We start from the raw sequence: 17,350 nt of genomic DNA, 5'->3' as shown, positions 1-17,350 counted from the left end.
GAATATCAGAATAGTGTTATAGAGAAATATTAATAGACAAAACCGATAGAGTAGAACAACATGTGGGAATTTAACATGCAAGAAAGGTTGTATCGCAAACCTTTGAGAAAAATATAAACTTTTCAATAAATGAGTTGGAGAAAATTCAGTAACCATTTGGGAAAAAATAAGAGTCAAATCCAGAGCAAAATGTAAATTTAATGAGAATCCCAGAAGATAATTTTGTTGGTTTTTGTACTATGTACTATGCTTCTAAATTCCAAATAAGAAATTAGATGAATTGGAATTGTCAAGAAATTTGGAAAAATAAGACAATTAAGAAAACTGATATTATCAGATATTAAAATAATATAAACCTATGGTAATAAAAAACTATAGACTTGACACATGAACAGACATCTACATCTACATCCATGTTCATGCCTTCCTAGAACATAATGGATTCTCTATACAAGTTTGTTGAAGATAGAATATAATCCTCAACTCAGTACGGTATTATCTTTAAATTATCTCCTGCCGTATAACTTAATTATTCATTATTCTATTGAAATTTGAGTTGTTTTCACTAATATAAATAATGTATCAGGACTTCCCTGGTGGCACAGTGGTTAAGAATCCGCCTGCCAGTGCAAGGGACACAGATTCAAGTCCTGGTCCGGGAAGACCCCACATGCCATGGAGCAACTAAACCCGTGTGCCACAACTACTGAGCCTGCCCTCTAGAGCCTGCGAGCCACAACTACTGAAGCCCACGTGCTAGAGCCCGTGCTCCAAAACAAAGATAAGCCACTGCAATGAGAAGCCCACACACTGCATCGAAGAGTAGCCCCGCTCACCAGAACCAGAGAAAGGCCGCGTGCAGCAACAAAGACCCAACGTAGCCAAAAATAAACTAATTAATTAATTAAAATTAAAAAAAAGAAACCAGTAAAGTTATTAAAATAAATAATGTATCAATGAGCAAATTTAAAGGTAATGCTTTATTGAGTTGAAGATTATATTTTGTCTCCAACAAATGTGTATATGTATATGTACACACACAACACATACATACATATAATTAAGTTTAAACAATAAAGTATGTGTGTATACATACACATACATACACACTAGGAAATGCAGATATTAACATGGATGAACATCACAAGCATTATATAAATGAAAAATTGAAAGGTACGTTATTCTACTTAGATGAAGTTCGAAACATTGCAAAACCAAAAATAAATTGTATAGGCATACATACATATAAAATAAATCTGTAGGAAGAAAAGCAAGGCCACAGTAAATATTCATTAATATGGTGGTTACTTGATGGGTGGAGGGGAAGTGTTTGGGATTTGGGATGGGCATAAACAGGAAGTGGGTACCAGAATAAGTAGCAGGACTGAGATGCTATCCTTAGAAAGACCTGCTTGTAAGTTTAGACCTTGGCTAGCATCTGGGAGCTTAGATTTCATCTTGGGAGGGTTCCCACCATTGCCTGATAAGAGTGGCTCACAGTGCCTAAGCAACATGGTTTATGCCAAACACCTGCTTTCCATCCGGAAGTCTTGAATTTTGGTACATGCCAGGCAGAGGGAGCTGCATGTCCAGTTCCCAGCGAAAACCCTTGGCACTGAGTCCCTAATGAGCTTCTCTAATAGGCAACACTTTACACATGTTGTCACGACTCATGGCTGGAAGAGTTAAACCCATCCTACTTGACTCCCCTGGGAGAGGACTCTTAGAAGCTTGCACCTGATTTCCTTGTGCCTTTTCCCTATGCTGATTTTGTTTTGTATCCATTCACTGTAATAAATCTTACTGTGAATATGACCTGATTCTGAGACTATGAGTCCTCCTAGCTAATTTCAAAGCTAGTGTTGGTTTTAGAAATCCCTTTCAGGGAGGGCTATACAGGTGTTCTTTCAAAAATTTTTATATCTTTCATATATTATAAATATTGCATGTATTTACCGATTAATCAAAAGGAAAATAAAAGGTGAAATGAATAGGAGTTACCCAAGTAAAGATGAGATGTAATTGTGTAGAAAGCGTTCCAGTAAAATGAAATAGCATGGCAAAGTCTAGACTCAAACCACAGAATATCTCATTCAAGGAACTGAAATTATGAGCAGAGGAATCAGAGGAAATGGTAAAACTGGAGAAGTAATCAGAAGTAGCCGTGGTTGTGATCTCCATGAAAAAGTCTTCCCAGTTCCTGCCGACCCCATCTTCCCTCCATGTACTGCCCCTTCTCCTCCTAATTTTCATCTATGGTGTGATGCAAACGTTGAGACACCTTTTTTTCCCATTAGCATCCCCTTTTTTCCATTGCTGTTTATTAGAAAGACTATGAATTATCTTGGTACGTTTTTGAAAATGAATAAACTATATATGTGTGGGAATATATACACATATGTGTATATTTCTGGATTTTCTAGTCTTCTCTATTGATACATAGGTTGATTCATACTCTACTACCACACAACATTGTCTTGAAACTGTAGCTTTTTAATGGTATTTTAGATAGTAGAAGTCCTCCCAATTTTCCTTAAAATTGTCTTAGGTATTCTAAATCCTTTTCATCCTCATATATTTGGAATCAGCTTGTCTATTTCTAAGGGGGGGAACCCTGCTTTTTAAAAAATTGCACTGAACATTTAAAACATTTTGAGAAAAACTGACATCTTAACAATATTGCCTTCACGCCGTGAATGAGGTTATCATTCTTGCTTGGATTATAATTCAGTAATATTTTATTTTGTTCAAATTGTTTCTGCTTTGGCACTGGGAGCTCTTTCAGTTGGTTCCTGTGTTGCTTTGATGCACACCATCATTGTGTGTGTGTGTGCCTATAGTTCTTCCCAGGTGTTCAGTAAGGATTTCTCCACTCCGGCTGATGAGAACTCAGTATCTCCTAGTTCTGGGAATTGTTCAGCTTTGGGCTCCCAAGTGCTTTTCTTTGCCTGACCTCGTAGAATTTTCTCTAGGCATGTGCTGCTTTGTAGTCAGCCAAAACTCAAGGTGACCTCTATGATGATTTCTGGAGCCCTTTCTTTAGGATAGATATTTTTTAAAACTATTTATTTAGCTGCGCCGGGTCTTAGTTGCCACGTGCAGGATCTTCATTGCAGCATGCAGGATCTTCATTGCAGCATGCAGGATCTAGTTACCTGACCAGGAATCAAACCCAGACCCCCTGCACTGGGAGCTTGGAGTCTTAGTCACTGGACCACCAGGGAAGTCCCTGGAGCCCTTTCTCCACATAGCTCTCTCTACTCTAGCATCCTGTCCTCCAAATTCCAGCCACCTGTCCAAAATCTGATCTCTGTCTCCTCAACCCAGTAAGACTCTCATGCTCTGTTTGGGTTCCTCCTCCCCACCTGTGGTCCAGAAAGAGCCACCAGGAAGAAAGTAGACGTGTTGCTGGGATACCGTTTTTATTATCCTTCTCTGTCTAGTGCCCAATGTCTGAAAACAATTGTTGCTTATGTTTTGTACATTCTCTAGTTGTTACTATAAAAGGCCAAGTGCAGTACCAGTATTCCATCATAGGAGGAAGCACAACGCCCTCTACTAGGGTTGGCCAAAATGTTCGCTCAGGTTTGTCCATAAGATCGTACAGAAAACCCAAACGAAGTTTTTGGCCAGCCCAATATTTTGGTTGCTATTTTACTTGGTAAATATTTCTGTAATCGATTACAGTTACTAATATAACTTCCATGTATGGGCATATAGAAATGCAATTGTCAGGGATTCCCTGGCGGCCCAGTGGTTAGGACTCTGCACTCTCACTGCTGAAGGCCTGGATTCAGTCCCTGATCAGGGAACAAAAATCCCACCAGCTGTGCGGGGAGGCCAAAATAAAAAAAAAGAAATGCAATTTTCTTAAACTATTAATAATTCTATAACTTGTCTGTAGATGTTTTTAAAGCTTTATATTCAGATAGTTGTGTTAAAATAATATTTTGTGTGTTTTTCTTTTCAGTTCTTAGAATTTTTATTTCTTTGTCTTGCTGCATTGGTTTGGGTTTCTGCGATAATGTAGAATACAACTGGTAATAATGGACATCCATTCTTATTCCTGGTTTTAAAAGGAATGTTTGATATTAGCTGTAGCTATTTTTTTAAGATCCTGATTAAAATACAAGTTAAGGAAGCTGTCTTTTACAATTCCTTTGTGGTTTGTTTTGTGGTATGCTGGAAGAATGTCCCCTCCCCCCAAGTTATATTTACTTCCTAATCTCTGGACCCTGTGAATATCACATTACACAGCAAGAGTGAAAATTAATTTATATGGCAAATTATGTGATTAAGTTAAGGATCTTGAGAGGACTTTATCTTGAATTATCAGGGTTGGCCCTAAATGCAATCATATGTACCCTTAGAAGAGAGAGGCGGAGAGAGATTTTATACAGACAGACGCAGAGGAGAGGTCCAGGTGTGGATAGAGGCAGAGATCAGAGTGATGTCACCATCGGTCAGAAAACATCATACAGAGTGAAGTAAGTCAGAAAGAGAAAAACAAATACCGTATGCTAATGCATATATAGGTATAGGGAATCTTAAAAAAGAAAAAATGGTCATGAAGTACTTAGGGGCAGGATGGGAATAAAGATGTAGACCTACTAGAGAATGGACTTGAGGACACGGGGAGGGAGAAGGGTGAGCTGGGACAAAGTGAGAGAGTAGCATTGACATATATACACTACCAAATGTAAAACCGATAGCTAGTGGGAAGCAGCCGCAAAGCACAGGGAGATCAGCTCGGTGCTTTGTGACCACCTAGAGGGGTGGGATAGGGAGGGTGGGAGGGAGGGAGGCGCAAGAGGGAGGAGATATGGGGATATATGTATAGGTATAGCTGATTCACTTTGTTATAAAGCGGAAACTAACACACCATTGTAAAGCAATTATACTCCAATAAAGATGTTAAAAAAAACACAAAAAAACATTAGGGGAAGCTGTGAGAAACAAGAACTGACTCTCCCCTAGAGCCTCTGAGGGGAGCCTGACCCTGCTCACATTTATATTTCTTATTTCTAGCCTTCAGAACTGTGAGAGAATTATTGCTTTAAGCCACCAAATTCATGGTAATTTGTTATGGCAGCCATTGGAATCTAATATTGTTTTTATTTAGTTGTGATATTGAATCACATCAAATGCATTTGTTTTGCATCCACTGAAACAGTCATATAGTTTTTCTCTTTTAATCTCTCTCTTCTTTTTTACTCTTCGTTGCAGTGCACAGGCTTCTCATTGCGGTGGCTTCTCTTGTTGCAGAGCACTGGCTCTAGGACCGCGGGCTTCAGTAGTTGCAGCGTGTGGGCTCAGTAGTTGTGGCGCATGGGCTTAGTTGCTTTGTGGCATGTGGGATCTTCCTGGACCAGGGATGGAACCCGTGTCCCCTGCATTGGCAGGCGGATTCTTAACCACTGTGCCGCCAGGGAAGTCCCTCTTTTAATCTCTTAAAATGTGAATTACATTAATGAATTTTTCTAATGTTAAACCAACCCTATATTCCTGTGATAAATCTAACTGGTTTATGATGTATATATGTATGAATGTATGTTTCATCTGTCTTTTCTGCTGATTCTCATTTATGGTATATAATCTTCAAATGTTGTCTCTAGAGCCTCCAGCTAGAAGAAATGCAGCCCTGCTGACACCTTGATTTTAGCACAGTGAGACCCACTGTGAACTCCTGACCTCCAGAACTGTAAGACGATAAATTTGTGTTGTTTTAAGCCACCAAGTTTGTGGTAACTTGTCACAGCAGCAATGGGAAACAAATACACTCATTTCCCTTAAGGATTCATTTGCAGGATTTCCTTAAGGCCTTAAAGGAAGGACCAATATTTCAGAGAGGACGTGTATTTCCTTCTCCTAGTTGTCTAGGGCAGGGATCCCTAACCCCGGGGCCATGGACCAGTAGCTGTCCCGAGGCCTGTTAGGAACAGGGCCTCACAGCAGGAGGGGAGCAGCGGTGGGCAGGCCAGCGAAGCTTCATCTGCCGCTCCCCCTCGCTCACATCACTGCCTGAGCGAGCCCTGCACCCTCTCAGCACCCCACCCCCACTCCATCTGTGGAAAATTGTCTTTCACAAAACCAGTCCCTGATGCCAAAAAGGTTGGGGACCGCTGATCTAGGGGCACTACTAGCCTGGGAACACTTTGAACTACATTAAGGGCTAGAGGTAACATGATTTTGAGCTGCAAATCCGTGTAAAGTCTAGGCTATGTTATACTTTTCGCTGTTCCCCTCTCTCCTTGTTCTGTTAGACAAGGAAAATTTTCTCAGAGTCTCCTGGGTGGAGAGAGATGTGAGTTTACTTCTGTTTCACCCTAATCCTGGGTTGTAACCCTTTGCAGGTCTAGCCCAGTGTAAAGAGACCCTCCTGTTAGACTTTCCAACTTGGGGGCTCCCAGGCTTTGATTTCTGCCCCTTTTACCCCAGAAGGCTGTCAAAACCCAAAGTTCAAGTTTGTCTGGGATGGAAAATGCACCCAAGGCAGAAGCAATTTCGGGGTCTCTCTGGTTCTCACTTTCTTTAAGTTTTGCCCTGTTTTCAGTGCTTTCAACGCTTTTCATATTTTTCTTTCTTTTAGCCAGCATTTGTTGTGGTTTTCAGTAATGGGACTGATCTGAATAACCTAGCCCAACATATTCCCAGGCACCTATTAAAAATTTTGTCCTCTGAATCTGTCAGTTCTACCATCTAAACTTTTGGATGATCTGATTTTGCTGTCTTGTGTTTCTGCTGGCTCCCACTCACGATGCTTTGTTTTCCTGTTCATTTATTTGTTTGGTTAATTATAATCTCATTTTCAATAGACCTTTATTTGTCAAACTTCTTTGAAGGTTAGGTTGAAGTCACTTTCCCCCAGAAAAAAATTGCAGTTGTATTTTCAGTTGCCTGGAGGCATGCCAACTCAGTACCAATTAAAAATAATTCCTTTGCTTGAGGTTTTCTACATCACCCAGGTATTATGAAGTGGACCACAAACATGCATGAGGTCTGACTTTGGTTACACATTCTTGTGGGAATTTCTTCCCTCTCTTTACTCAGTTCTGATGTTGATACAGGAATTTCTGTGCCGCTCCCTCCTCCCTCATCCGCCAACACCTTTTGTTTTTGTTTTATTCTTCCCTTTACACTTTAACCACTTTGCTGATGGTTCCCTTTTGACACTTAGCTTTGTACAAGGTTCTTTTATAAGACTAAGAGAGTAGATCTTAAAAGTTCCCATCACAAGAAAAAACAAAATTTTGTAACTATGTATGGAGATAGGTGTTAACTAGACTTATGGTGGTGCTCATTTTGCAATATATACAAATATCGAATCATCATCTTGTACACCTAAAACTAATAGAGTGTTATTTGTTTAATTATTTAAATTAAAAAGACTCCATAACTTGGCCATCTCATGTCCTATGTACATATCAAAATCAAAGCTTAGTGACACCAGGGATTGGCAGTGTTCTGCCGTTACAGTGCCTCCTTATTTCTCTAGATTTCTGCCTCTACTTTTTTTGGCTTCTAAGGCTGCTTTTACTCTTTATCAACCTAGCAATACATTTAAAAAGAAAATTTAACTATTTTAATGAGTATTGGTAGTTGCTGTGCAGTGGAGGTGTTTAGGAATCTGCTCTGTCGTTCTGTCAGAAATTCATCATTTTGAAGTGTCAACAGTCTGCTGGAATTTAAGGGACGAAGGCTATAGTTCCTAAAGTAGGCACCATGGTGTCCTGACCTCCAGAAGTCCTCCCTGACCCGGAGGATAAGATTAGATTCCATTTCACCACCATTTTATGCCTTGAATGCGAATTCTCTCTGCCTTCGTACTCAATTCTCTTTTATAACTCTTCTTGATTACTAACCCATTCCTCTCTACAAACAGTTTATGTGAAGTAAGTCAAAATAACATGACAGGCATATGATCGTTAAGAACTTTTTGAACTTTACATAGCTCTCTTATCTCTTCTTATCAGAAGCAGAACAAAACAATAAAACAAAATCTTAACCCAGGGCTTCTCAGACAAAGATGGGCATTACATAGTAATAAAAGGGTCAATCCAACAAGAGAATACAACATTTGTAAATATTTATGCACCCAACATAGGAGCAGCTAAATATATAAGGCAAAAATTAACAGACTTAAAGGAGAAATAGGCAGTAGTACAATAATAGTAGGGCATTTTAATACTTCACTTACATCAGTGGATAGATCATCCAGACAGAAAATCAATAAGGAAACATCAGCCTTAAATGACATGTTGTACCAGATGGACTTAACAGATATATACAGAATATCCCCTCCAAAAGCAACAGAATACACGTTCTTCTGGAGTGCACATGGGACATTTTCCAGGATAGATCTTATGTTAGGCCACAAGACAAGTCTTAATAAATTTAAGAGGATTGAAATCATCTCAGGCATCTTTTCCAACCACAGCGGTGTGAAACCAGAAATTAATTATACAAAGAAAACCAGAAAATTCACAAGTATGTGGAGATTAAACAACATGCTACTGAACAACCAATGGGTTACTATGTTGTATGCCTAAACTTATATAATTTGATATTGTACATCAACTATACCTCAATTTTAAAAATATATAAAAAAAGAATGCTCAAAAAATAAAATAAAAAGAGGGAAATCCTGCCGTTTGCAACAACATGGGTGAACTTGGGGGACACTATTATAAGTTAAATAAGCCAGACACAGAAAGACAAATATTGCATAATCTTACTTATCTGTGGAATTTTTTTCTGAAAAAGGTTAAACTCATAGTAACAGAGAGTAGAATCTTTGTTACCAGAAGCTGGGGGTCAGGGGAGAGGGGAGATATTGATCAAAGGGTACAAACTTTTAGTTATAAGACGAATAAGTTCTAGAGACAGCATGATGACTATGGTTAATAATAATGTAATATATACTTGAAATTTGCTAAGAGAGTAGATCTCAAGTGTTTTCATTTCCCCAAAAAAGGTGGTAACTATGGAAAGCGATGAATTAGCTTGATTGTGGTATGCATTTCACAATATACATCTAAACATCACCTTGTACACCTTAAATGTATATAATTTTTATTTTTCAATCATATCTCAAGCTGGGAGGCAGGGAAGACCCTATCTCCAAATACAGTCACATTCTGAAGTACTGAGGGTTAGGACTTCCACATATGAATTTTGGGAGACACAATTCAGACTATAAAAACACCCAAAACTGATTTTTAAAAAGTGCCTTGAAACCTTCTGACTTAGATTAAAATCTATACAAATTAACATATAAGGAATAAACTCAAATCTTCAGAAAGCCATGATTTTGGTAGTCTTATTATAGGCTTCAGATTGAGCCAAAAGAGATTAGCATAAAAACAAAATAGGTATCAGAGAGATATTTGCAGTGTTTATTCAATATGGTGTAGGAAAAAGGAGCACTGAAGCTTGGGTATACGTCAGGGGGAAGGATATAAAAGTTCTAGTCACTAAAAGTTTCTTTTTACAATTTAATAATTCAAAGCAACTGTCAGATTATTAGTTTCCCAGCTACCTTGGTGTAGAAGACTTTGCCTTGAATAGTAGACATGCGAATTCCAGTCACTTGAATGAGATATATTATATAGTAAATTAATAAACTTGGATTCTGGGGGGCATATGTCAGTATCTTGTGTTTGGTTATTATTGGTTTGTCCATGAGCCTCTGATCTACTCTGGATGAATTAAATTGAGTTACTAATCCATCAACATATGAGCAATACAGTGGTCACAATGTATTGTCAAAATGTGAGGCCTTATTTGGACAGCCTCGTTGATGCCACTTAGCACAGTGCCCTCAATTTATAACAGCTGTTTGTAGCAGAAAGGTAGACAGAGTTTAGGGATATAAGAAAATGCCTTTTGGGTGATATGACCTCTTTCATCATACCCTGAGTCTTCTCTCATTGTACTGCAACAAAATAATTTGGTCTCCTTTTCAATGATCTGAAATGAATGAAAATTCCTATATTCAGAAAGTTTTTCTGTCATTTCACAATAGCTGCATAAAACTTTAAGGCAGGCGAAACAGCTCCTTCTCACCAGCAAGTTGAAGTCATGTCCATTTGGACAGTCTGGGGAACAACTGAAGGTTGTGTCTGTGGGTTGGGCATATATTTTGGGTCAGGAGTGTGTGTGTGTGTATGTGTGTGTGTGTAAGTAGTAAGGAAAGATTCATTGCGAAGGAAAAAGACACGAATCTGTTGGTTTACTCATTGAAGGGCAAAGGTTAAGCTTAAATCAATATTCAAACTACAAAGCCTGGAAATTTAGAGATTTTTTTTTTTTAAATCTTTGACCACTACTACTGATAACATGTGCTGTTTTACCTTTAGCTATTTGAAGAACCACTTCTTTAACAGAAAACAAAACACATCTGGCAAACTCAAAATTCCTACTTAATTTAAGTGAAGCTGGTGGAAGTAAAATATTTACTTTGTACCTTTAACATCTTATGATTCTCTCAGGAAACATACCTGGTTTCACTATCAAGTTTGGTGAGTTATACTGTGCTCATTTAAAATAATAAGATTGGGAATCCCCTGGCGCTCCAGTGGTTATGACTTGGTGCTTTCACTGCCATGGGCCTGGGTTCAATCCCTGGTTGGGGAACTAAGATCCCACAAGCCACATGGTGGGGTCAAAAAGAATAAAATAAAATAAAATAATAAGATACAAAATTACCAAATTATTGAAATGGGGCAAAAAATGTTTTTTAAAAACCCTTGCAATCCCAGCACCCTAATAGAATTATCTTTATTTTTTATATCATTTTTCAATCTTTGCATATATACTCTTAAAACTAAAATATCAATACATTAAGTTTGTTTTTTTGTATTTAATAGGCTAACATGCATTTTCCCTTTCCTGTATTTCTAGTCTTATTCTAACCATTAAAAATATTTTTAAACTGTGATTAAGCGAAGATAACATAATATTTACCATTTAACTATTTTTAAGTGTACAGCTCTGTGACACTAAGTACTTTCATACTCTTGTGCAGCCATCATCCCCATTCATTTCCAGAACTTTTTCATCTTCCCAAAATGAACTCTATGCCCATTAAACACTAACTCTCCATTTCCACTCTCCCCTGGCAACCCCCATTCTACTTTCTGTCTTTATGAACTTGACTATTCTAGGTCCCCCATATAAGTGGAATCACACAATATTTGTCTTTTTGTGACTGGCTTATTTCACGTAGTATAATATCTTCAAGTTTCGTCCATGTTGTAGCAGATGTCAGAATTTCCTTCCATTTTAAGGCTGAAAAATATTCCATTGTATGCGTATACCCCATTCTGTTTTGTTTGTCCATTTATCTGTCAATGGACACTTGGGTTGCTGCCACTTTTCTTTTTTTTTTTGCGATACTCGGGCCTCTCACTGTCGTGGCCTCTCCCGTTGCAGAGCACAGGCTCCGGACACGCAGGCTCAGCAGCCATGGCTCACAGGCCCAGCCGCTCCGTGGCATGTGGGATCCTCCCGGACCGGGGCACAAACCCGTGTCCCCTGCATTGGCAGGCGGACTCTCAACCACTGCGCCACCAGGGAAGCCCTGCTGCCACTTTTTAGTTATTGTGAAAGTGCCACTATGAACATGGGTACACAGATATCTGCTCAAGTCCCTGTTTTCCTTTCTTTTGGGTGAATCCAGAGGTGGAATAGCTGAATCATATGCTAATTCTATTTGATTTTTGAAGAACCATTGTATTGTTTCCCACAGTCTAATCATTTTAATTGGCTATATAATATTCCATTTTGTTTCTGTGCCCTAATTTACTAAACCATTCCTGAAGTGTTTCCTGAGGAATCTCAAGTTTTCATTTTTTTCATTGGATGGAAATTAGTTCTGGTTTAGATAGTGCTCCAGGTTTTTTGCCCTTGTTTAAAAATAACTCATATACATATACAGCTACTTCTGATGGCTGATAATTGTTTTTTGCTTACTGCCACCTCACAATGACTCCCCTTATCCAGGACGTGCCCTATGGATGGGACTAAGTCGTCTCTAGCTAGACTTCTGCTTTCCAGTGTGGTGGCCACTAGCATATATTTAAACTTGAGCCAATTAGAGTGAAATAAAATTAAAAACTTATTTTCTCAGTTGCGCATGCCATATTTCACATGCATGATAGTCACACGGAGCTAGCGCCACTGAATTGGGCGTCACGGATATAGAACATGTCCACCATCTCAGAAAGCTCTATGGCGAGTGCTGCTTCAGACTGTTTTTGACTCTGACCACTTGGTTACGGCTGAATTAGAGCCTATGAGTTACTTCCCAAAATGATTAAGTCCTAGGGGAAAGGCCAATGATAACTGCACTTGGAAGAGAATGCCATAAACTCTGGAATGTGAGTTTCATAATTCACAATTGGGAATATTGCTTCCAGTGGCTGGGCTATTCCTGCCCACTATTTCCCACATTAATCTTCTTCAGAAAATGAATTATTGGTCTTAAGTTTCTCGGTGATGATCACCTAATCCAAGCTGGGTCAATCCAGTTCCTTACTTACCTCTTAAGGAATTTGGAACTGGGAAGGAGAGGCTATCAGTCAGGTCCTCTAGATGTTTAGAACTATAAAACCAGGAGTGACAGTCATATCCCACTAAGTAAAACAGAGAGTGGATAAAGCAACAGAAGGAAAACTCAAGCTGGTAAGCAGATAAGGCTGCTTTAGGCTTTCTAAATTCTGGTTTGGGTGCCTTCCTTAGGCCCATCTGCATTCCTGACTTTGGAGAAAAATCTGCATCCTAATGGTGAATTCTTTAATGCTTAAGCTAGCTCGAATTGATTTGTTACCTGGGAATCAGAATCCTAATATACATACATACATAAACTACAGACATGGGCATTGACATGTTCACAACGTAGAGGTGTGTGTAGTTGTGCACAGACTTTGCATTTACTCTGCACTGGGCCTCCAGACTCCCCTTTACCCTCCTCTAACGTTTCTCTACTTTTCCTCTTGCTTTACTTCCTTCTCACTAAAAGAGTGTGCTTAGGTTGTCCTCTGCCTATTTCATTTTTCTTTTCCGTCCCTTGGTCAAAATACGCCTTCTGCAATCCTTCTGGCTATGGAAGCTATATGAAATCAAGTCCTGTAATATGTTAACAATAGATGTAATTCTTTTTTTTTAATATAATTCTTTAGCTTGTATTGCATCTTAATCTCTCAGGCCTAAGTAATTCGGTCAACATTCATTCATGAATGACTGAATAAATAATCCCTCATAGGCCAGAGCAGCAAATGTTGAGTGGTAAAAATCTGGCATGAGCAGAACTGAGTGGGTACTTCTGCAAGTCACAGCATGCTACTGTAGATGAACTGATTAGAAGAAACCTCTGGCAGGAGGAAAGAACGAGAGCAACAGCACCCCAGAAGGCAGAGGCACACGTGTCCTAGGTAGGAAAGCACTCAGTGTTGTCAAGGAACAAAGGAGACCACTGTGGCCAGAGTAAAGAGGACAGGGGAAGTAGTGTGAGCTGAGATAGGTAGGACCTTCGGGCCATAATAAGAGGTTAAGATAATATCTGAAGTGCAGTGGGAAAGTCTTAAAAAGATTTAAACAAGTGAGTGACCTGATCTGATTTGTGTATTAAAAAATTCCCCTCTGGCTAGAGTCTGGAGGATGAATGACAGGGACCAGTTAGTTAGGAGGCTACTGCAGTTGTTGGCAAGAGATCGTAATGGCTTGGCCTATGAACTTTGTGACACATTCGAGATTTTGAAAGTGGACATATAAGCTCTTACGAAAAAGTTATCCATTTTACCTTCTAAGTAGCCAGCCACCGTATTAAAGCTGTCAATGAAGTAGGCTCTAAAAAGCAGACCCTAAAATGTCAAGAGGCGCCTGCCTTCCCCAGTTTCACACGGCTCTGGGCTCAGCTCTTACATTAGTACCTTGATTCCAACAATCCTCTAGAAAAATTCTGCCGTCATCTTTCCCCTTTCCTTTGAGTGAACTTCGGAGAAGTGATTGCTGAAAAATGACTCCCAGTAAGACGACAGTGGTGTTCGGGGTTCAGTGATACACCCCTAACTTTTAATTTAAATGCTCGCTTTGAATTTGGTATCGGTTATCTTACATTGCACGAAGTGAGAGAGAAGGCGTTTTGCTAGCAGCATCTATTTCAGCTAGGAAAACGGTATTCACCCTCTTCCTCTAAACCTAGGGCAAAATTCCTTTAGAATAATTCATCTTTCATAAAAGATGGGTTCTTTCGCCTATGGAAATCTTGTGCGTTCTGGGCACGGCTTCCCGCTGTACAGACAAATGCACTCATTGTCTAGACCACGCCGGTCCCCCCCGGATTTTATGCAGCGTGCATTTCCTGCACTGAGCTGCTTGCTCGCTGCAGGCGTGCTTCCCTCGTCCCCCTGCCCCCGCCCGGATCCAAAGCTTTTGCTTCTAACGTTTTCTCCCGACGCTATTAAAATGCTTGGGCACATCGTTACCAAATAAGTGGCTGACTAGGAGCTTTTCCGGCTGTTAACCTTTAGGCCAACGTCCAGTAAAGTTCTGAAAAGCAACTAAACCTCGTGTAAAGGGGCCAAGCCACATGGAAACAACGGAAACGTGTATATTGCCTAAACTTGCCGGAGGGACATTTGGGATTTTCTTAGAGCAATGCTTTGCAGTGGCCCCAAGGGCGCTCCAAGAGGCAGCAGCACTCGCTCCCGCAGCGGCGAGGAGGTGGGGTGCGGGTGAGGGGCAGGGACCCCGGGAGCCGAGATGAGCGGGGCCTCCTGGCGGCGACGCTCTGGCCCGCGCGCGCTCGATGGTTCCGCGCGGCGGCCCGGGCCTGCGCGGTCCCGTCGCCAGGGGGCGCGCTGGCAGGAGCCGCGGATCTCCGAGCTGCGCGGCCCGACTCGTGTCCGCCATATTGGATTCCGCAGCCGCTGCTGCCAGCGCTTCCTCCTCCGTCTTCGCCGTGCGCTGCTGGTTCCTACGGCCCGAGCGGCGGGGAGGTGAAACAGGAGCCTGTCGGAGGAAGAGGAAGAAGGGGGTGGAGAGTGTAGGGGACCGGGCTAGGGGGTGGAAGCCCGAGACCGAGCGGGGCGGAGAAGAGAAGGCGCCCATCCCCTCCCCCGCCCGCTGCCAACCAGCCCCGGCAGCGCCTCTGTTTCCCGGACCGGCGCTCCGCCCGCCCTAGCGGCCATGCCGGGGCCTCGCTGCCCCTAAGGGAACCTTGCCCCGCCGGTGCTTGCCCTTCCCCTCCTGCCCGGGGTCGCAGCGGCCCGGCCTCCCGCCGGCGCCCCCTCCTCGCAGCCGCGTTGCCGCCCCCGTCTCGCTCTCCCCACCCAGTGCAGTGGCCGCCGCCTCTTCCGCCGCCGGGCTCCGAGCCTCCGCACCGACAACATGGAGGCTGTGAAAACCTTCAATAGCGAGGTTGGTATTGTACTTTAGCCTCCCCTCCTACCCATGCTCCCCCCAACCCGGGACGAGGCCACTGCGGGAGGGTGGGCACTGGCCCGCAGTGCTTTTCAGGGTGGGGCGAGTGGCGGCCTAGCTGTGGCCGTGGGGGAGGGGTGTTTCTCTGCCCCGGTGCCCCTCCCCCGATTCCGTGGGCGGAGGGCTGGAAGAGGGCCGCCCCGGAGCGGAGGGAGGTTCCGGTGTCTCCAGCAGAGTATTGAGTGGCTGCGGGGCTGGAGGGAAGGCCCGCTTGGGCCCTCCCCCGGAGGCTTACGGCAGGTCTCTCCGGGTCAGTTCCGCCAATGCCTGGCCCGCCCATCTCTTTCCTGGGCCTGCGGGATTTTAACTGGAGGCCGGGCATCACCGCCCAGACCTTTCCCGGGTCCTTAATGAGGCAGGCCGTGATCGGGGGTAGTGCAGGCAGAGCACCTACGGGGGTGATAACCTGTGGTCACCTTGCAAGTAGTGTTTGTTTATAATTGAGATATTGTTGGCTAGGTAACCTGCCAACTAGGGACTTAAGCTAAGGGCATGGTTGATCGGGAGGCGAGATTATTCTGCAATTTCTCCTATTCTTACTCCCCCCCGTTCTCATCATCCGACATAAAGACAGGTAGGGTGAGTTGTGCATGCAGAGGGAAGATGCTGGAGAAGCATTTCCCACGGGCTCCTTCACGTGTCATATATAGGGCTAGATTTTTAACAAGCAGGTGTCCAGTTTTCACTGTTTAGTTGAGTTCACTAGTCTGAAGGGAGACAAGTTTTGATAAAATATTTTAAAATCTTTTAAAACTCCGGTAGGAATAGACCTTAATGCTAACATTAAACGAACATTTAACAAGTACATATCTACACAACCAGAGTTATCCTTAACCTGTATGACTTATTTAACAATATTTTAATGTGATGTTAACTAAATTTATATAAATTTTATGAACTTTTCATGTGAAAGTGTTAATACTCCATTCAGTAGTATAATAGTGATATTCTGAACAGGGCAATACTTTAAAAAGCTGTTTTACAATTTTGTTTTCCAAAAGGAGAAAACTCGTTCCCTCCTCCCTCCCACCATCCCTCTTTTCTCCCTCCCTCCCTTCCTCCCTAGAATTGACGTTTTGGAAACTTAGCAAAGAGGCTAAAAGTTAGATAATATGTGAATTAAATTCTTCATATTAGACTAGATAGCAGTGACACAGTTACATGAAAGCAAGCATTTTATTTGGAAAGGATTTTCTTTTTCAATACTGGATTTTCTTTCTTTTTTTTTTTTTTACTGCTTCTTGATACAAATTAGAGCAGTAGACTTGGGAATCTTTTCCATTTTTTTATGAATTTATAGCTGATAATTTAGGTCAGATTATAAAATTTGGTTCAACCCCACAATACTCTTGTCCTTAAAATCTGGAATAAAAAGTAAGGATACTGTATGTTCCAATTTATTGCTAATAGTTTCATGGCTCTGCAGGGGGTAAAAACAACAGGTCTGTAGCCTTTTTATTTGCTACATGTGGTGCTATAGCACTAAGAGAATGTTAAAGTGTTTTTTTTTTAATTATAAAAAATATCCTTTCTCTTATTTCCTTGCAATTATTTGTTTACCCTACGCCTTTTTGTTGGGTGCCTCTCCTATTTATCTTGGGGGTTCCTAATATGTACCCTCCTCCATTCCCAGCCCTCCCTGCCACGTGGTAGATACAAACAAGTGGTTAGTACACTGTGGTTGGTCACTGTAAAGCTTGGTGGATTACAGGTGTTAACAATTGGTTTTTCATTTTAGCATTGATGTTAAGGGTAAGGAGCCTAACATTTAAATGGCTGGCTTTATGCTTCAGCTCTTCTCTCAGCTAATCTTCATAAGAACTTGAGATTTGTGGTAGTATTCCCATTTTAGTTTTATGTAGCACTC

General features: G+C 41.4%; 1 protein-coding gene across 1 annotated transcript in view; it reads left to right on the top strand.

Moving 5' to 3' along the window:
* The first annotated feature begins 1,130 nt into the window (after positions 1–1,130).
* SCAF8 (SR-related CTD associated factor 8) overlaps positions 1,131–17,350 on the top strand; it is a 90,291-nt gene continuing 74,071 nt past the window's right edge. The window contains exons 1-5 of the mRNA XM_065888611.1: positions 1,131–1,173; positions 3,493–3,585; positions 6,354–6,463; positions 14,655–14,999; positions 15,337–15,424. Coding sequence (XP_065744683.1) covers positions 1,131–1,173; positions 3,493–3,585; positions 6,354–6,463; positions 14,655–14,999; positions 15,337–15,424 — 679 coding nt within the window. The remainder of the gene's footprint in view (positions 1,174–3,492; positions 3,586–6,353; positions 6,464–14,654; positions 15,000–15,336; positions 15,425–17,350) is intronic.

This window comes from Phocoena phocoena, chromosome 12, assembly GCF_963924675.1.
Source record: "Phocoena phocoena chromosome 12, mPhoPho1.1, whole genome shotgun sequence".
In the NCBI taxonomy this organism is placed as follows: Eukaryota; Metazoa; Chordata; class Mammalia; order Artiodactyla; family Phocoenidae; genus Phocoena; species Phocoena phocoena.
This window is presented reverse-complemented; position numbering and strand designations above follow the sequence as displayed.